The sequence below is a fragment of the Bufo bufo genome, chromosome 3 (assembly GCF_905171765.1).
Source record: "Bufo bufo chromosome 3, aBufBuf1.1, whole genome shotgun sequence".
Classification (NCBI taxonomy): Eukaryota; Metazoa; Chordata; class Amphibia; order Anura; family Bufonidae; genus Bufo; species Bufo bufo.
The window spans coordinates 439,986,016-440,008,052 of NC_053391.1; the positions used below are offsets into that span (position 1 = coordinate 439,986,016).

The window sequence follows — 22,037 nt, forward strand, 5'->3', positions numbered from 1 at the left end:
AGTGCCCCCAATCATGTGCCAGTATTAACAGCCCCTCCATGTGCCAGTATTAATAACAGCCCCACATGTGCCAGTATTAATAGCAGCCCCCCCATGTGACAGTATTAATAACAACCCCCCCATGTGCCAGTATTAATAACAGCCCCCCCATGTGCCAGTATTAATAATAGCCCCCCCATGTGCCAGTATTAATAACAGGCCCCCACATGTGCCAGTATTAATAACATGTGCCAGTATTAATAACAGCCCCCCCCATGTGCCAGTATTAATAACAGCCCCCCATGTTCCAGTATTAATAACAGCCCCCCCATGTGCCAGTATTAATAACAGCCCCCCCTATGTGCCAGTATTAATAACAGCCCCCCATGTGCCAGTATTAATAACAGCTCCCCCCATGTGCCAGTATTAATAACAGTCCCCCCATGTGCCAGTATTAATAACAGCCCCCCCATGTGCCAGTATTAATAACAGCCCCCCCATGTGCCAGTATTAATAACAGCCCCCCTGTTCCAGTAATAACAGCCCCCCCTGTGCCAGTAATAACAGCCCCCCCGTGCCAGTAATAACAGCCCCCCCGTGCCAGTAAAAGTATTGTATATATTTAAAAAAAAAAAAAACAACTTATACTTACCTCCATGTCAGTGATGCGATGCAGGCCTCTTCCGGCCTGTGTCCCGCGCTGTAAGGCTCAGGCGGCGTGATGACGTCATTGCGCCGCCTGTGCCGGCCTCTGATAGGCTGCAGGCACTAGGCCGGCAGCCTATCAGAGGAAGGGAAATGGACACGCCTCTCACTCCCCTGCCTCAGCACAGCCATCTGTATCGCTGTCCTGAGGACAGCAATACAGATGACTATGGAGATGAGCGCTTCCACAATGGAAGCGCTCATCTCCCAGTGCCCCGCCGCCGCCAGCTCGGGGGGGGGGGGCAATTGCCCCATTGCCCCCCCCCCCCCCTGGATCCGCCACTGCACCAAGCTGGCTTCCCATAGAAGTGAATGGAAGCGCACTGTGCTATTTTCGCCGGGCCCCATAGAAAATGAATGGAGGCAGTGCTCCGTTATCTATATAGGTGCGGGTTCCAGCGGTGGGACCCACACCTATAAGACAATGGGGCATATCCTAGCGATATGCCCCCATTGTCTATGATGAGACAACCCCTTAAATGTATGCCACTGAACCTGTGGTTCCCTGATCTGCCAAAGGTTTCAATTGTATCTGTGTCCACAATAAGAAATACATATGATAGTGGTGCTCACTGGCCACTCCAATTCTGGCTGGGCTTACCATACCCCTACACCAGCACTAGCAAAATGTCAACAAAAAAGCAGTATTTAAAAAAAAAACAAAAAAACATAGTGTCATTGAGCTTCATGATATACGTTCATATCACACAAAAAAAGGAACCTGTGATGTGCTTTCCCTTTATATGTCCTAACTTGTGCAATCAGGATATTGATGAGGACCTGGAAAGTGTCTGCTCTATTTTAGACATGACATTGATTGAGAAATGTGTGAGGAAGTTCCACAATGCAACACACGGATGTATATATAGGTATATTCATTCATGCCATGTAATCATTCATTCTACTTGGTTATCGCCAAAGATACTAGTAGTTGTATGCAGAGCAACACACACTATTCAAGGAATTTAGGTTTTTGTTTTTCCTCAAAAAAGAGACCATTGGAGTGTGCTATAGAAGGTAAGACCAGATTTAATCATTATTAGTTCCCTAGCACAAGATTTCTCCTGTATAGCCTTGCACTCCCTTCTCTCCTGCCCTTTAATTCCATATTCACCTTTATCTAATTTCTTATGCAGAAAAATGAATGCTCCGGTTTTTGGGTAGTGTGACTGAAATTCACATTAGGAGACATCAATTGTTGCCTATTTGCCCTTCCATCTGGTCGAAGGCATAACAATTTGGATTTCAGATTGATAAAGAACACAATATTATTTACGGAATTTCTAAATGACTCATAATTTGATAATTGCAATGGTCATTTATAACAATATAAACATAACAATAAGAATGTGGCATATTGGTTAGCACTGTTGCCTTGCAGGGCTGGGGTCCTGGGATCAAGGGCAAGACCTGCATGGAGTTTTGTATGTTCTCTCTGTGTCTGGTGGGTTTCATCCCACACTCCAAAAACATACTGATAGGTAAATTTGTAATTTAGATTGTGAATCCAATAGAGACAGGTACTCATGTGAGTGATGTCAATATCTGTGCTGTGCAATATGTTGGCACTAAATAAATGACTAAAATAATATTTTAGGATTGGTGTGGTCAATGTGCCTCACAGCCACAAATCGTTAGCTCGACTCAAATATACATAATGATACACAGAACAGCCATTTTCAAACGGACATTGTATAGTTCCTTTTTTGCATCCATCTTACACACCTGGACTTCCACTGGTTCATCAGAATCGGAATCAGAGCACCACAGCTTTCTATGGAGTACTAACTCCAGTTCTGGTGAACTTCAGGAGGACTGGCCCGGTGTTGCATTTATAATACAGACACAAAAAAGCACCCATATTATGACTGTCTGAACGTGGGCTTATGGTTAGCAATCAATCTTTGAAAACATGGAATAATAAATTCAATAATTTTGATTGTTACTGATCATCGGTTATAATTATTGGTTTGTCAACAAAATGCTTACATTTACCGGCAGACATAGCACTGTCAAATATATCCAGAAATATGTTTTTGAATAAATAATTAGAGCCCCCACCATCCTCTATGTGCCAGTGTGATGAGATGCTGGGAAGAGCAGTTCCTGCTCTGGTGGATTTGGTGTGACCATAGGTCACATGGTTATCCTTTCATTTGAATAGGTAAAGTGGGGCAAATGTATGGCTTCCCTTAGCTATAGATTGCTTAAGGTTTAAAGGAAATCTGTCACCAGTTTTATGGTGTTCTCACTAAGGCCAGCATAAACTAGTGACAGATCCCCTTAGCAAAACACTGGGCCACTTTCTGTTTTACTAAAATCTTGTAATCCATTGCATGCCGATGAGTACTGAATATACATGAGCTCCTGGCTTTCTCCGAGTCCATCCCCTGCTGCTAATTCAGTTGGGAAAAACTGTCAGTCTCACAGGAGCGGAAAAAGCCAGAAGCCCATGAATATGAGGATTTGTTGGCATGATCTGGAGCTGTTTGAATCTAGCAGCATAAAATTGGTAACTGATTCCCTTTAAGTAACTAGACCACAGTGATCAGCTGATTGCTGGGGTGATTTGTGTTTTAAAAAGGGGCTGTCTAGTTAGGGCAACACTTTAAAGGACTGTCCATCTTCACTAATTTTTTAACAGACCCCTGCACTGTTTTGTAACTGTTGAAAAAAAAAATAAACATACTAACCTGCACCTCACCGCTCTGTTTTGTGTCCCCCATCATCAGTCTTCCAGTCCCCTCCTGTAAACCTCTGGATGGACGGAGTCACGTGCATTGCTGTAAGCAGTGTCTGGCTACAAAGGTTATGTGACCCCAAGCGGCACATGAACCAGCAGTGACATGCTGCTTGGGAACACATCACTGAGGCCTTTCATTGGCTTTAGCAGTGATGTGTCCCCGTCTGTTCGGAAGTTTATAGGGCAGGAAGACCACTGAAGGAAGCCAGAATGGAGCGGCGGGGAGCAGGTGAGTTCGAAATTTCAACAGGTACAACACGATGTAGGGGTCTGTTAAAAAAGTTCCCGAAGCTGGACAACCCCTTTAAACACTGTACCCAGTTAGTAAAGACTACAAATGTAAACTTAAACCTTGTTGCTCAAATGATCCTGGTAGTTATTACTTGGACTGGTAGGTCTAACCTTTGTCTGCTGTAGTATAGCCAGAACCTATGTTCCCAAACTTCAGTACATGGTATTATCTTGGAATTTCTGGGGTTTTTGGACTGTTTGGTGGCATTTTTTATGCTCTGTTTAAGACATAAGCGCGCCTTATGCTTTTCTACATCAGATTATTATGCGCCTCTAAACATAGAGCCAGCACGATGACTCACAGTTTCATTATACATTTAGTTATTTGCATCTTGCAGTGACACTGGTATAAGCAGCATCGTGCAATGACTAAGATACTCCTATGCACTTGTATGCACACATTACCATGGTGAATATGTCACGTTACGTTACATGTTACGTTACTATTTGATGTCAGTATTATTATTTTTTTACAGGAACATGTGGTTTCCCTTGATCATATTTGGAACATGTCTTTTAGAGATTTCTGGATTTAATGTATACCGGTTGAATACTGGAGGTAAAGTGTCTTACATGTCATAATAACAGTAAGATAAAAAAATAAATGCACTTTATTACATTTTATCATTTATGGTTCAAAAAGGAGATAACAATCATACCGGACCATCAAAAATTGACCCAAAACAAAATACACAGTCCAACCAGTGTTACATTCACTAAAGGAAAAACAAGAAGAGCCTCTTTACAATCAAATAGTCATCTGATGTTGATGAGTGTCCCAAGAGTGAGTTGAATGAGTGTCCCAAGGTTTCAGGAATTTATCAGTGGTACCTCGCAAGAGGGCCACCGAGTATTCAAGCGATCCCAGATCTTGAATTCTGACATATAGGTCAAGTCTCGATGGAGGAGCTGAGAGCTTTCAGTAAAGGGCAATCAAGCATTTAGCCACTGTAAGAATGCGAAGAAGCAGCCTGGCCCTGGGAACCCAAATATTTTTAGGAACCATATTGAGCAATAATATGAGTGGGTCAAAGGAAATTAGGAGCTTATAGATATCGGATATAAGTCCCTTGGCTAAGGGACCCTGAGAGCAAGTTTGCTCAAAAGATGAGAGGGATGGCAAAACCAAGGAGATCAATCCTGCCCGACAGTGTATAATTCTGTGATAGTGAAATGCAGCACTATGTGAAAGACTGAATTTAGACTGAAGGTCAGAGAAACAAAGGAGGTAAAAGGGTTAGTAATACGTCATCCGCAAACAGCGAAATGGAGAACGATTTGTCTCTGATCAGGATGCCATGTATATTCGGATTATGATGTATATTCAGATTATGATGAATAAGGGCTGCTAGGGGTTCAATAGTCAAAATGTAGAGGAGAGGGGACAGAGGACATCCCTGATGAGTCCCATTAGGGTTTGAGAGAAATGGAGAGTGGGCGTGTGGTAATTTAAGTGGTGTAAGGCATGGTACATAAACTCCCAGTCCAGGCAGTCGAAAGCTTTTTCCGCATCTAGGCCCAGCAAAAGGGCCTCAATGCCTCCCTTATTAGCCTTGTCAATTAGGTCGATCACCTGTCTGGTGTTCTCTCCTCCTTGTCGGAAAAGGACAAAACCAACTTGATCCTTTTGGATCAGGTTATGGAGCCAACAGTTTAAGCGGTTCGCCATTAACTTTGTAAATATCTTCAGATCAGAGTTTAGAAGACTTATAGGGCGGTAGCTGGAGCAGTCATATGGATCTTTTCCAGGTTTGAGGATAACCGTAATGAAAGAGAGTTGCATCGAGTCAGGGACAACTCCAACTCATTAAATAGGAACATAAGGTCGTAAGAGGTCTCCAATGGTCTTATAAAAACTGTATGGTAGACTATCTGGCCCTGGGGATTTACCGCCAGGCAAATCTTTGATGGTATCTCTCAGCTCCTCCGGCATAACCACTTGAGTTAGATGATTTAAAGCCTCCTGGGATAGAGTAGGCCGACGGCACTTAGTAAGTAAGGCGTCCAATACCGCATCCCAATCGGCCACATCGTCTGGAAGGAAGGGAGGGAATAAATGGAGGAGTAGTACGAGTGAAAAAGTTCTGCAATTCGATTTAGATGGTACTGCAGTGTTCCCTGATTATCCACTATGGAGTGTGAGTTAAGGCCAGCCTTGCGATCTTTGAGTTGGCTGGCTAGGATGTTATGAGGTTTATTACCAAAGGTAAAAAAGCATTGTCTTGAGTAGCATATCAATCTCTCCGTCATCGACAAGAAAAGAGATTTTAAACGGTTAAGCAAATCTATAGCCTACTGCAGTAAGCTTCTCATGGGGCACGAGTTATGAGCTTGCTCAAATAAGCGTAAGGAGTGCACATAGTTGCAATATTGGGCTTCCCTATCCTTTTTAAGATGGGAGGAGAGAGATACAGCCTCCTTGAAAGATCGCCTTTTGAGCCTCCCACAGAATGCCCTGCAAAGGTACTGTGGGTGAGTTGTCTTTAAAATAATTTGTCAAAATGGTGCGTAGTTCAGTACATACAGTGGATATAAAAAGTCTACACACCCCTGTTAAAATGTCAGGTTTCTGTGCTGTAAAAAAATGAGACAAAGATAAATCAACTTTTTCCACCTTTAATGTGACCTATAAACTGTACCACTCATTTGAAAAACAAACTGAAATCTTTTAGGTGGAGAGAAGAAAACAAAAAAAACTAAAATAATGTGGTTGCATAAGTGTGCACACCCTCCTATAACTGGGGATGTAGCTGTGTTCAGAATTAAGCAATCACATTTAAAATCATGTTAAATAGGAGTCAGCATACACCTGCCATCATTTAAAGTGCCTCTAATTAACCCCAAATAAAGTTCAGCTGCTCTAGTTGGTCTTTCCTGAAATTTTCTTAGTCTCATCCCACAGCAAAAGCCATGGTCCACAGAGAGCTTTCAAAGTATCAGAGGGATCTCATTGTTAAAAGGTATCAGTGAGCAGAAGGGTACAAAAGAATTTCAAAGGCATTAGATATACTATGGAACACAGTGAAGACAGTCATCATCAAGTGGAGAAAATATGGCACAACAGTGACATTACCAAGAACTGGACGTCCCTCCAAAATTGATGAAAAGACGAGAAGAAAACTGGTCTGGGAGGCTACCAAGAGGCCTACACCAACATTAAAGGAGCTGCAGTAATATCTGGCAAGTACATGCTGTGTGGTACATGTGACAACAATCTCCCGTATTCTTCATATGTCTGGGCTATGGGGTAGAGTGGCAAGACGAAAGCCTTTTCTTACGAAGAAAAACATCCAAGCCAGGCTACATTTTGCAAAAACACATCTGAAGTCTCCCAAAAGCATGTGGGAAAAGGTGTTATGCTCTGATGAAACCAAGGTTGAACTTTTTGGCCATAATTCCAAAAGATATGTTTGGCGCAAAAACAACACTGCGCATCACCAAAAGAACACCATACCCGCAGTGAAGCATGGTGGTGGCAGCATCATGGTTTGGGGCTGTTTTTCTTCAGCTGGAACTGGGGCCTTAGTTAAGCTAGAGGGAATTATGAACAGTTCCAAATACCAGTCAATATTGGTACAAAACCTTCAGGCTTCTGCTAGAAAGCTGAACATGAAGAGGAACTTCATCTTTCAGCATGACAACGACCCAAAGCATACATCCAAATCAACAAAGGAATGGCTTCACCAGAAGAAGATTAAAGTTTTGGAATGGCCCAGCCAGAGCCCAGACCTGAATCTGATTGAAAATCTGTGGGGTGATCTGAAGAGGGCTGTGCACAGGAGATGCCCTCGAAATCTGACAGATATGGAGTGTTTTTGCCAAGAAGAGTGGGCAAATCTTGCCAAGTCAAAATGTGCCATGCTGATAGACTCATACCCAAAAAGACTGAGTGCTGTAATAAAATAAAAAAGGTGCTTCAACAAAGTATTAGTTGAAGGGTGTGCACACTTATGCAACCATATTATTTTATTTTTATATTTTTTTCTTCCCTCTACCTAAAAGATTTCAGTTTGTTTTTCAATTGAGTTGTACAGTTTATAGGTCACATTAGAGGTGGAAAACCTGACATTTCAACAGGGGTGTCTAGACTTTTTATATCCACTTTATGTGGATTAGCCAGGAGAGTCTCATTCAAACGCCAGTGCATTTGGCAAAGAGGGCATATGGCCACTGCCCGTGCATTGCGGACCGCTATTTGCGGTCTTGAGCATGGTCACGGTCACTTTCATTCATAAAATATAAAATCAATATACTTATTAGTTTAAGCAATAGTATAGAGCGCTTTGTATGTGTAAGATGTACAAATGTACACACTTTTCTTTTTTTTTCTTAAAAAAATGTAAACATTTTTGTCTTGAAATCTTTTGTAAGAGTTCGAAAAATTTGATAAGAAAGGAAATATATACATGTTTTCATAACTGTCACAGTTTTTTAATATATATTTTTTTATGTTATATCAGTTTTTAATTGCAATGTCAGTCAGTAGCACAAAAGAAAGGTCTAAGATGTTCCCTAAAAAATATCAAATACATGTAGGTTGACTCAGAAATTTAGTTATTTGCAGTTAGATAGGACCCTTGTTAAAACTGAAAAATTGGCCTGATAAGAAAGGAGGATAAACACTCTGGTAACGAAGAGGTTAAACATGCATAAGATAAGCATATATATCTACCCTGAGAGAAAATAAAAACAAAATTATATAAGGACAGACTGCATTGTCCACATGTCACTTTTTAAGGCTGTATTAAACAGCCCAATGTTGCAGACGATTGATGGAAGAGAAGCTTTCCCTCCCGGCAATGGCCTGCTCGCTAGTGGAGGAAACCGCTGCTATTACATGCAGCGATCTCCTCCGCAGCATGGGGAGGAGTAATTACTATGCCATCGCTCATCCCCATGCTGTATAGGGGTTTGCCGGCAGCAGATCGTTATTAGACACCACAATCTGCCATCTGCAAATGGTAATTTTTAACATTCGGGTCAAAAGATTCGGAGTGCCCGATGACCAAGCGTTTGCTCATTCATTGGCAATCGACGGCAGCATTACACTGCCATATGATTGGCAGTGTAATAAAGGCTTTAGAGTATACACTCAAATACAAATAGCGGGGGATTGAAACTAACAAAAAACATGTCCACAAGCCCCAAAGCAGAAGTATTACATGCGGAAAGCAGAAGTGATACATATTTTATACAAGGGAATGGAACTACAATGAAGCTTAAAGTAAATCTTTAACCCCTTCTATCCCAGGCCAGTTTTCACCTTCCTGCCCAGGCCATTTTTTGAAAATCTGACATGTGTCACTTTATGTGGTATTAACTTTGGAACGCTTTTACTTATCCAAGCCATTCTGAGATTGTTTTCTCATGACACATTGTACTTCATGACAGTCATAAATTTAAGTCAATATAGTACACCTTTATTTATGAAAAAATCCCAAATATACCAAAAAAATATTAAAATTAGCAATTTTCAGAATTTCAAATTCTGTGCTTTTAAAACAGAAAGTGATACCTCATAAAATATTTATTACTTAACATTCCCCATATGTCTACTTTATGTTTGCATCATTTTATAAATGTCATTTTATTTTTTGGGGACGTTAGAAGGCTTAGAATTTTAGAAGCAATTCTAATAAAATTTAAGAAAATTTCCAAAACCCACTTTTTAACCTCTTGGGGACACATGACGTACCAGTACGTCATGATGTCCTGGTACTTAAGGACACATGACGTACCGGTACGTCATGTGTAGTTCCGATCACCGCCACCCGGCGGGCGGTGATCGGAACTGGGTGCCTGCTAAAATCAATCAGCAGGCACCCTGGGACAATGCGCAAGGGGACAATGCAGTTTGCGGCGTTTCCGGGTTATCGGGCGGTGACTGCAGTGGCTATCGGGTCCCCGTGCTGCTGTGACGGGGACCCGATAGCAGGGAAGGCAGCGCAATGCCTTTCTTAAGAATCGGGGCTGCCTTCCGGTGAAGAGCCTGTGAGATCCAGCCCCCTGGATCTCACAGGCAGGAAGCTGTATGAGTAATACACACTGCATTACTTATACAGCCAATGCATTCCAATACAGAAGTATTGGAATGCATTGTAAAGGGGATCAGACCCCCAAAAGTTGAAGTCCCCCCAAAAAAAACATAAAGTGAAAAAAAAGTTGAAAAATAAAGTTTTTCCCCCAAAAAATTAAAAGTTTCAAGTAAAAAAAAACAAAAAACTTCATTTTCCCCAACTAAAGTAAAAAAAAATTGGTAAAAAATAGAAAAAAAAAGTATTAGGTATATTAGGTATCGCCGCATCCGTATCGACCGTATGACCTAACTCCCCAGATGAACACCGTAAAAAATAAAAACTGTGCTAAATAAACAATTTTTTTGTCACCTTACATCACTAAAAGTACAACAGCGAACGATCAAAATAGTACCAATCTAACCGTCGCCTCATCCCGCAAAAAATGAGCCCCTACCTAAGACAATCGCCCAAAAAATAAAAAAAACTATGGCTCAGATTATGGAGACACTAAAACATCTTTTTTTTTTTTTTTTAAAAAGATGTTATTGTGTAAAACTTAAGTAAATTTAAAAAAGTATACATATTAGGTATCGCCGCATCCGTAATAACCTGATCTATAAAAATATCACATGACCTAACCCCTCAGGTGAATACCGTAAAAAAATAAAAACGGTGTAAAAAAAGCCATTTTTTGTCACCTTACATCACAAAAAGTGTAATAGCAAGCGATCAAAAAGTCATACGCACCCCAAAATAGTGCCAATCAGACCGTCATCTCATCCCACAAAAATCATACCCTACCCAAGATAATCTCCCAAAAACTAAAAAAACTATGGCTCTCAGACTAGGGAGACACTAAAACATGATTTTTTTGTTTCAAAAATAAAATCATTGTGTAAAACTTACATAAATAAAAAAAAGTATACATATTAGGTATCGCCGCGTCCGTAATAACCTGCTCTATAAAAATATCACATGACCTAACCCCTCAGGTGAATACCGTAAAAAAATATAAATAAAAACTGTGTAAAAAAAGCAATTTTTTGTTACCTTACATCACAAAAAGTGTAATAGCAAGCGATCAAAAAGTCATACGCACCCCAAAATAGTGCCAATCAAACCGCCATCTCATTCCTCAAAAATCTTACCCTACCCAAGATAATCGTCCAAAAACTGAAAAAACTATGGCTCTCAGACTATGGACACACTAAAACATGATTTTTTTTGTTTAAAAAATGAAATCATTGTATAAAACTTACATAAATAAAAAAGTAGACATATTAGGTATCGCCGCGTCCGAAATAACCTGCTCTATAAAAAAATCACATGACCTGACCCCTCAGGTGAATACCATAAAAAATAAAAATAAAAACGGTGTAAAAAAGCCATATTTTGTTACCTTACATCACAAAAAGTGTAATAGCAAGCGATCAAAGAGTCATAACCCCCCCAAAATAGTTCCAATCAAATCGTCATCTCATTCCGAAAAAAATTAGCCCCTATACAAGACAGTCGCCCAAAAAATAAATAAAACTATGGCTTTCAGAATGTGGAGACACTAAAGAATCATTTTTTTTTTTAAATGCTTTGTTATGTAAAACTGAAACAAACAACAACAAAAAAGTTGTCATATTTGGTATTGTCTATAAAAATACCACATGATAAAACCTGTCAGATGAATTTTGTAAATAACAAAAAATAAAAACAGCCAAAACAGCTATTTCTTGTTACCTTGCGTGACAAAAAGTGTAAAATAGAGCAACCAAAAATCATATGTACCCTAAAATAGTACCAACAAAACTGCCACCCTATCCCTTAGTTTTTAAAATGGGGTACATTTTTTGGAGTTTCTACTCTAGGGGTGCATCAGGGGTGCTTCAAATGGGACATGGTGTCAAAAAACCAGTCCAGCAAAATCTGCCTTCCAAAAACCGTATGGCATTCCTTTTCTTCTGCGCCCTGCCGTGTGCCCGTACAGCAGTTTATGCCACATATGGGGTGTTTCTGTAAACTACAGAAGCAAAGCCATAAATATTGAGTTTTGTTTGGTTGTTAACCCTTGCTTTGTAACTGGAAAAAAATTATTAAAATGGAAAATCTGCCAAAAAAGTGAAATTTTGAAATTTTATCTCTATTTTCCATTAATTCTTGTGGAACACCTAAAGGGTGAACAAAGTTTGTAAAATCAGTTTTGAATACCTTGAGGGGTGTAGTTTCTAAAATGGGTTCACTTTTTTGGAGTTTCTACTCTAGGGGTGCATCAGGGGGGCTTCAAATGGGACAAGGTGTCAAAAAACCAGTCCAGCAAAATCTGCCTTCCAAAAACCACACGGCGCTCCTTTCCCTCTACGCCCTACCATGTGCCCGTACAGTAGTTTACGACCACATATGGGGTATTTCTGCAAACTACAGAATCAGGGCAATAAATATTGAGTTTTGTTTAGCTGTTAACCCTTGCTTTGTTACTGGAAAAAATTTATTAAAATGGAAAATTTGCAAAAAAATATTCGAAAATATTATCTCCATTTGACATTAACTCTTGTGGAACACCTAAAGGGTTAACGACGTTTGTAAAAATCAGTTTTGAATACCTTTTGGGGTGTAGTTTCTAGAATGGGGTCATTTTTGGGTTGTTTCTATTACGTAAGCCTCACAAAGTGACTTCAGACCTGAACTAGTCCTTAAAAAGTGGGTTTTTGAACATTTCTGAAAAACTTCAAGATTTGCTTTTAAACTTCTAAGCCTTGTAACGTCCCCAAAAAATAAAATGTAATTTCCAAAAAGATCCAAACATGAAGTAGACATATGGGGAATGTAAAGTAATAACTATTTTTGTAGGTATTACTATGCATTATAGAAGTAGAGAAATTGAAACTTGGAAAGTTGCTAATTTTTGCAAATTTTTGGTAAATTTTGTATTTTTTTATAAATAAAAATAATTTTTTTGACTCCATTTTACCAGTGTCATAAAGTACAATATGTGACAAAAAAACTGTCTCAGAATGGCTTGGATAAGTCAAAGGGTTTTAAAGTTATCACCACATAAATTGACACTGGTCAGATTTGCAAAAAATGGCCTGGTCCTTAAGGTGAAAATGAGCCTGGTCCTTAAGGGGTTAAGGAACAGTTCAAGTCTGAAGTCACTTTGTGGGGCTTACTTAATAGAAACCCCCCCATTAATGATCCCATTTTAGAAACTACACCCCTCAAGTTACTGAAAACTGATTTTACAAACTTTGTTAACCCTTTAGGTGTTCCACAAGAATTAAAGGAAAATGGAGATAAAATGTCACTTTTTTGTCAGATTTTCTATATTAATCTTTTTTGTTCTTTAACATATCGAGGGTTAACAGCCAAACAAAACTCAACATTTATTACCCTGATTTTGAGGTTTACACAAACACCCCACATGTGGTCGCATACTCATGTAAGGACACATGGCAGGGCGCAGAAGGAAAGGACTGCCGCATGGTTTTTGGAAGGCAGATTTTGCTGGACTGGTTTAGACACCATGTCCCATTTGAAGCCCCCCTGATGCACCCCTACAGTAGAAACTTCTAAAAGTGACCCCATTTTGGAAACTAGGGTATAAGGTGCCAGTTTTATTTGTACTATTTTGGGATACATATGATTTTTAATCGCTCTATATTACGTTTTTGTGAGGCAAGGTAACCATAAAATGGCACAGTTTTTATTTTTTATTTTTTACAACGTTCATCTGACAGGTTAGATCATGCACTATTTTTATAGAGCAGGTTGTTATGGATGCGTTGATATCAAATATGTCTACTTTCTTTGTTTGTTTCAGTTTTACATAATAAAGGTTTTTTTTTTAAAATATGTTTTTGTGTCTCCATTTTCTGAACACCAAATTTTTGTATTTTTCTGCCAATCGTCTTGTGCAAGAGTTGACGTTTTTATTGGTAACATATGGTTTTTTGATCATTCATTATTAGACTTTATGAGGCAAGGTGACCAAAAATATTGCTTGTTTTGGCACAGTTTTTATTTATTTATTTTTACAGCGTTCACCTGAGAGGTTAGGTCATGTGATATTTTGATAGAGCAGGTCGTTACGGATGTGGAAATTCCTAATATGTATACTTTTTCTTATTTTTAAAGTTTTTCACAATAATAGCATTTTTAAAACAGAAAAAATTATGTTTTAGTGTCTCCATAGTCCTAGAGCCATAGCTTTTTTATTTTTTGACCGATTGTCTTAGGTAGGAGCTTATTTTTTGCGGGATGAGATGACGGTTTGATTGGTTCTATTTTGGGGGGCATACGCCTTTTTGATTGCTTGGTGTTGCACTTTAAATTATGTTAGGTGACAAAAAATAGCTTTTTTGGCACTGTTTTTATGTTGTCCATCTGAGGAGTTAGGTCATGTGATATTTTAGTGACTCCATTGTCTGAAAGTCATATATTTTTTTTTTTTGGCCGATTATCTTAGGTAGGGTCTCATTTTTTGTGGGATGAGGTGATGGTTTGATTGGTACTATTGTGGGGGTCATACGATCGCTTGGTGTTGCAATTTTTGTGATGTAAGGTGACAAACAATTGCTTTTTTGGCACTGTTTTTATTTATTATTTTTTACTGTGTTCACATGAGGGGTTAATTCATGTGATATTTTTATAAAGCTGGTTGTTACGGACGCAACGATACCTAATATGTATACTTTTTTTTTTTAATTTCACTTTAACACAATAATTGCATTTTTGAAACAAAAAAAATTGTTTTAGTGTCTCCATGTTCTGAGAGCTATAGTTTTTTTTTATTTTTTGGCAGATTGTCTTAGGTAGGATCTTATCTTTTGTAGGTTGAGGTGATGGTTTGATTGGTACCATTTTTGGGGGCATACGCCTTTTTGATCTCTTGGTGTTGCACTTTTTGTGATGTAAGGTGACAAAAATGGCATTTTTTTAAACAGTTTTTATTTATTTATTTTTTACGGTGTTTATCGGACGGGGTGGATCATGTGATATATTTATAGAGCCGGTCGTATCGGACGCGGTGATACCTAATATGTGTGTGTTTTCTTTTTTTTATATAAAATCAGGGGAAAGGGGCGTTTTTTTCTTCTTTTACTTAAAACGTTATTTTTTTATTAAAAACTCCTTTTTAGACTTTTTGTTTTAACTTTATTTCTGTCGCACTGTGGGACTTTACTTTTGGGGGTCTGATCCCCTCTGCAATCCATTCTATGTCGCATTCAGCGCTGATCGCGGCATAGAAGGGGTTAATCTGCCGGCATCGCTGTACAAGGCTATCAGGGACTGCCGGACCCATGCAGTGATGGGGCGCACACCGCTCCGGTGCCCGCCAGATCACCATGACGTAATAGTACGTCAAAATGCGGGAACGCACCTGCAGCCATGACGTACTATTACGTCATTTGTCAGGAAGGGGTTAAACAATCAATGCCCGAATGGGACAGTTAGAATCAAACAAAAAAACTTTATTTATCTATACAAAATATGAAATGCGGGCTAACATCCTATAATAATTCATGGAAACAATCAGATGGGACATATAGCTGCTGCGTAGTAACGCTTCCACCCATACTACTATTTAAATATCTGAGCATGTGTAGTGCCCTAGAGCAGGGAATACTTTGACATTTGGACATTTGTGGACATTTGCCTATATCCCCTATGCAAAGTTAAAACTTCTTACTGTATTTCACCTAAAAGGGTTAACTTGCACTGTTTAATACTGTGTAACTGCATTTTATGTATATGCTATGATATAAATCATGATATTAATCATTATCACTGTATTTACATGACTCTGTGGAAAGTGTTAATGAATACTGAGAGACTGTTAGGGCTTTGATTGAGAAGCTGGTAATTTTCCACAGCTGCCATAGGGTTTAAAGAAACCATGTTTTGGAGGGAAAAATCCAGACTTGTTTACCACCAAAAAGCAGACAGCCTGACCTTTTAAATGTTTAGTTTAAGCTATATTGTGATGTCTGGAGACTTGTTTTTGTCTGGAAAACCTGCTGTGTCATTGCCATTGAGTATCATTGAAGCTCTAAAGTAAGTCTATACCAGACGGAAGCTAAAACAATGTATCTGTTTGTGCTGAGTTTCTCCACTCTATCCCTCCCACTAGAGGGTTCTAGTCTAGCAAAAACTGTATATAAGGAGAGCATTCAGAGCCCCTAGTGTTCTGCAGTTAGGGACCAGTGCTTCGGGGGGAGACTCACGCCAGCCTGCATAAGTGACCAGAAGACGCTGAGATGGGGATGCTGAGCCACAGACCATGGGTCACTAGCTCTGTGACCAAGGAGCCACCTGGACTACTGAACTACAGACTGTTTGCCCTTGACCAGGAGGCCAGCCTTCTGAGAGAGAGAGAGAGAGAGAGGGACAGCTAGCTCAGGCCTTTCCTCAGCATCATACCCTTTTTTCTGCCAGGGAGGAGACTCTGCCAGAATACTGAGTGACCAGAAGAAGACTCTGAGACGGGGATACATAGAAAAATAGAAAACATAGAAACATAGAATGTGTCGGCAGATAAGAACCATTTGGACAACTAGTCTGCCCAATATACTGAATACTATGAATAGCCCCTGGCCCTATCTTATATTAAGGATGGCCTTATGCCTATCCAATGCTTGCTTAAACTACTTCACTGTATTTGCAGCTACCACTTCTGCAGGAAGGTTATTCCATGCATCCACTACTCCCTCGGTAAAGTAATACTTCCTGATATTACTTTTAAACCTTTTCCCCTCTAATTTAAAACTATGTCCTCTTGTAGCAGTTTTTCTTCTTTTAAATATTCTCTCCTCTTTTACCGTGTTGATTCCCTTTATGCATTTAAAAGTTTCTATCATATCCCCTCTGTCTCGTCTTTCTTCCAAGCTATACATGTTAAGATCCTTTAACCTTTCCTGGTAAGTTTTATCCTGCAATCCATGTACCAGTTTAGTAGCTCTTCTCTGAACTCTCTCCAAAGTATCAATATCCTTCTGGAGATATGGTCTCCAGTACTGCGCACAATACTCCAAATGAGGTCTCACTACGCTGCCACAGACCCATGATCACCAGCCTTGGACCAGGGTACCAGCCTTCTGAAGAGAAAGAGGGACAGCTAGCTCAGGGCTTTCCTCAGCATCAAATCCTTCTTCTGCAACGGAGGAGACCGGAGAAGCCAGCCCAATGCCTTGCTTGTATTGTTTCGTACCTGAACTCCTCCAGTAAAGAAGCACCCTGGTTTACTGCAGACCCTGACTCTCTGGACTTATTTCCCATTCGGGTGCACCACGTCTTACCATCACTTCAGCTGAGCAGCAACACGTGGTGACACCTCGACGGTGTCCGGGGTAGCCAGCGTAGCGTTGGGGCCACCCCAAACCCAGCCACTGCACATGTTTAGTTAGAGACCACTGCACTTTCACTATTTTTATAGTGCTAATAGATCGTGCTGATCCCGTTCAGGTATAAGCAGGGATCATCACGCGGCTCAGTAATAAGCAAAAGACCAGAGTAAAAAAGGTATTAGAGGTATATGAAGTGGTGTCACGCCAAAAGGATCACCCCACAGATGTTAGGCAGTTTGAGTATAATAATGTGCAGATTAACTTCAAATGCATCTTTGTTAGAACTAGAGCAGCTAATCCTATTACCCACCTAGCCACTTCCAACGGTGAGTCCTTTTCAACGTGATGCCTTCTGCATACAATTGTGGCTCTTCTCTCCACTCTTGACTATGTTAGGTTAACATGGTAATCCAAGATTACACACGTCTCATCCTTTGACATGACCGTGGGATGGCCATGTGTCAGACCATAAACCCCAGATCTGCAAAACATGGGCACCTTCTGTGTGCAGTCCACATCATGGTGTGGACTCCTTGAGTTCAATGGGTCTGCAATCCACAGCAAAAGATAGGACATGTCCTATGTTTTGTGGCATGGAGGCACATACTTAAAAGCACACAGAAACATACGGAAGCCCTTCCATTTGCTTCTGGATTCGTGCCTCCGCTACGCAAAGATAGAACATGTCCAATCTTTCGCCCCGTCTTGAGGATCGTGAGCCCATTAAAGTCAATGGGTCCCCACCGTGATGCGGGGTGCACATGGTTGGTGCACATGTTTTGCCGAACCCCATTTGCAGTCTGCAACATGGGCGGAATCATCACACATTTGTCTGAATGCATCTTAAGTCGCCTGATTCTTGTGGTTCCTACAACCATGCCGCAGCAAAAAATCGTATACTAAGTCACACATCTAACTCCGTCCAATGCATAACTATACTCAACCAATCCCACCCAATCCCCTTAGGGTTATGGGTGAATAGCTTAAAATGTAACTTTTACTAATATCCATACGAATATTTTTCTGCCTGTTTTAGGAGTAACAAATACTTGCAAGAACCCTGTTTGCAAGTATTTAGGAGTAACGAGGGTGTGAATGGGGCCGGGACTCCGACACATTTACTATCTTTTCTGCCTGAAAACAGGTTTAAAAGAGGAGTAAAAACTGCTCCAGTCAGAGGCCGAAGTAGTTTACTGTATACTCCAGGTGCAGTGACTGCCGGAGGTGCATCTAATTCATAAATTAGGCTAATCCTCCGGCAGTGCAGAGAGGGATCAAAGATCAAAAGCCAGTCTTTGTAAATGACCCCCAGTATGTTACCTGACAAAACCTATCATGGTACACGGCGGTACTGGTACACCTTGCGATAAATGAAAGAACCAACTGGTCCTACCACATCCAGAGTTTTGCTGGTGTATAAGCAGCATGTCCGCTGGAACCTGAACAAGGTGACTGTGGTGACCGAGCAAAAAGAATAATCACATAAGGAAGGGATGGTAACTGTCCCTCTTAAATCCCCTACATGGGGCGCTGTGCTCGCCCTGGAAAACAAAGCCATGCCCATAAAAATTGAGGGCATTGCATTCCACTTAGTGCTACCACACAGTACTAATGGCCACATTGTGCCCCTCACAGTAGTAATATCTACATTGTGCCCGTCACTGTGGTAATGCCCACATTGTGCCTCCTTCACATTAGTGATGCCCAACTTATGCACCTCGCAGTAGTAATGCCCACATTGTGCCTCATTTACAGTAGTAATGCCCACATTGATACGTCACAATAGTAATGCCCACATTGTGATCCTCACAGTAGCTATGTCCACATTGTGCCCCCTCACAGTAGTTATGTCCACATTTCCCCCCTCACAGTAGAAATCCCCGCATTGTGCCTCCTTCACAGTAGTGATGTCAACCTTGTGCCCCTCTCACAGTAGAAATGCCTACATTGTGCCACCTCACTGTAGTAATGCCTACATTGTGCCCCCTCACAGTAGAATACCCACATTGTGCCCCTCACTGTAGTTAGCCCACATTGTGCCCCCTCACAGTAGTTATGTCCACATTGTGTCCCCTCACAGTAGCTATGTCCACATTGTGCCCCCTGAAAACAGTCATGTCCTCCTTGTGCCCCCCCAAAAATAACTATGTCCTCCTTGTGCCTACCTGACAGTAGTAATGTCCTCCTTGTCCCCCCCTGACAGTAGTTATGTCCTCCTTGTGACCCCCTGACAGTAATTATGTACTCCTTGTGACCCCCTGACAGTAGTTATGTCCTCCTTGTGCCCCCCTCACTGTAGTTATGTCCTCCTTGTGCCCCCCTCACCGTAGTTATGTCCTCTTGTGCCCTCCTCACAGTACTAATGTAAATTAACTGCCCTGGCACTCCCTCAACTCTCTGCACCTAGATCACGTGCCTCGTTCCACACCCCTGCCCATACAGATTTATTATTTGACTGCAGTATATGCCTGTTTACATAGGGCAATGTGTTACCGATAAAATATAATTTTTGTGTGCCACATAAGTAATGATCAACATACATACAAGAGCTTTGCATGTTTGTCACATGATGAGTGCCAAATATACACTAGACAATTACTGAAAAGGTTGGTTTAGGTAACTTCTATCCCAATAATTGGCCTAATCTTTGTTCTTAAAGTGGTTTGTCAGGGCTCTTACACCCCACACCCCTGCCAATCAGCTGTTTCAGATTAAATACCTCCATTGTGCAGTGGACTGTGCTTGTAACTGCAGTGCTGCTCCCATTCACTTCAATTATTAACACCGATCTGATATTGATGACCAATCCTGAGGATAGATCATTAATATTAAAATTCTGTAATACAGCTCAAAGGAAAATCTTAATGCACTTGTCCATAACATAAAAAATTCAAGTTGTTCTCAGTCCACTATTAGTTTCCTACCAATACAATACTAGATCGGTGTACCTAACAAAGTTTAAATGAAATGTATATTTGAATTGTAAATGAATCTTCAAAGGTGAACACTCCTTTTAAATGTTGACAAGATACGTTTTATATAAAGTATTTGGAATGTTAGTGTAACATGTAGTATATAGTATATGTTATTCAAAGAAAGTAACCCAATACTTTTTTTTTTACATAGAAAAATGTCAAGTGCCGATCACACATTCTGTGGGTTATTATGTACTAGATGAAGAGCTAGCTACTATCCAGTGTCCAATCTCACAGCATTTACAATTAGACCGCTCTACATTTCATTTGGTTTGGACTAGAAATGGTTTAGAGACAATGGATACAGCAGAACAGCCTAGAATACAGCAAAAGGAAGACTCCTTGTGGTTCTTGCCAGCTGTAAAAGAGGACACTGGGATATACACTTGTATTATGAGGTGTGTAGTACTTTTGAATTATACTAATTTTCTATGCAGTTTTGGTGCGGTTTTTTTGTAGGTTTTTTTCAGCTTTCAGTTCATTTCAATGGGAGAATTAGCGCAGAATCTGCTCCAAGATAGAGCATGCAGCTTCTTTTTTCAGATTTTTTATTTAACTTGGAAAAAAAAACTATTTCTGCCTCCCATATAAATGAATGGTGTCTTTTGGTGTGGATTCTGCACAGAAAACGCGTGTAAAACAGCACCAAAAAAATCTATGTGAACAGGCCCTAAGGCTACGCTCCCAAGTTCTGTCCAACTTGACTTCTGCCAGCATACTGTATCTTCACTCTTTTCCAGATACCTCCTCTAACACACAACCTCAGATTTGTCCTTTACCTTTTCCCTCTCTAATAATCTAAGAAACATCTTATACCTTGGTAGAAGCTTTTCCAGGAATTCTCTCCTCTCCTGCAATTCCTTCCCTCATGATCCAATCCTCATATATAATTTGAGTTATGGGCAGCATCAAATCCTTTTTGATACTAGACAAAGGTTTGTTATGGAATTTTTCTCTTTCTGGAAGTCTTTTGTAGCAATGAATAACAATTTTATGTTAATCATCAAAGCTTAATTTCACTTTTCTGTTTTTAGGAATGCATCCTACTGTGCTGAAATATCAATGTCCCTAAAAGTCATGAGTGACACACCATCATCCTATCCTTATATTAAATATGAATATATATATATAATTGGTGTTGAAAACAATACTTTTGAGATGATTTGCCCTGCTTTACCCAACTTTATAAAAGACCATATCAATGTGAACATAAATTGGTATAAGGTACTGTATGACGTTTACCTTTAACTGATAACTACTCATGTCTCATGTAGCATTTCCTTATACTGTTAGTAAAACTTATATTCTCTCTTTATGTATGCACAATAACTAAGATAGATCCTAAATATCGGACTCTGGACAAGAGGCAGAGCTTTTTTTTATATATATATATAATTTCAGACAAATCAGTTAAAGGCATTGTGACAAATTCTTAATTTATCCCCTATCCATTAAGTATTTTATCACTGGGGTATGACCACTGGCACCCACACTTATCCCAAAAATAGGGGTCCTCAGGAATGGAGAAGAAAGTTGCCCTTGCTTCTTTTTTGCTATTTCAATGTGCAAAAGCCCTACAAATATTTAATGGGTATATTTAAAACAAGTCTAATCCTGCAGTTCTCGCACTGGCCACTAAGCCTAATAGGTGCTACTTCTTGGTACGCATGGGTCATTTTTCAGAGGTCATCTTCTTATCAAAACAGACAGGATTAGAATGACATATATAGATAACACAGGATCCACCATTCACAATAGGTGATTGTCAGAGCTTACCTATTCTTTACTTGTACAATGACCTCTGCACAGGTCACAGAGCATGCCTAAAAGACTCTCCCATAGAAGTCAATGAGGTCCCCTCCTGACCATTGTGGCAGCTCAGGCAAGATGCAGCCCTCATAATCATGGTCAGAGAATAGAATTTAAAAATCTACAAATCAGAAAAGAAAATCAGATTAGAAAAAAAGGAAATGTGTCACTGGTTTTAACTAGTAGA

The 22,037-nt window shown here is 40.1% G+C and overlaps 1 protein-coding gene across 4 annotated transcripts in view; it reads left to right on the plus strand.

The window, feature by feature from the left end:
- Positions 1-1,542: 1,542 nt before the first annotated feature.
- Positions 1,543-22,037, plus strand: part of LOC120993465 (interleukin-1 receptor type 2-like) — a 36,221-nt gene continuing 15,726 nt past the window's right edge. The window contains exons 1-5 of one of the 4 annotated variants that reach the window (XM_040421963.1): positions 1,543-1,701; positions 4,195-4,277; positions 20,193-20,439; positions 20,866-20,976; positions 21,076-21,265. In XM_040421963.1, the coding sequence (XP_040277897.1) occupies positions 4,199-4,277; positions 20,193-20,439; positions 20,866-20,976; positions 21,076-21,265 (627 nt within the window). In that variant the 5' untranslated portion in view covers positions 1,543-1,701; positions 4,195-4,198. The remainder of the gene's footprint in view (positions 1,702-4,194; positions 4,278-20,192; positions 20,440-20,865; positions 20,977-21,075; positions 21,266-22,037) is intronic. The other 3 variants (XM_040421964.1, XM_040421965.1, XM_040421966.1) reach the window with 3 other exon arrangements.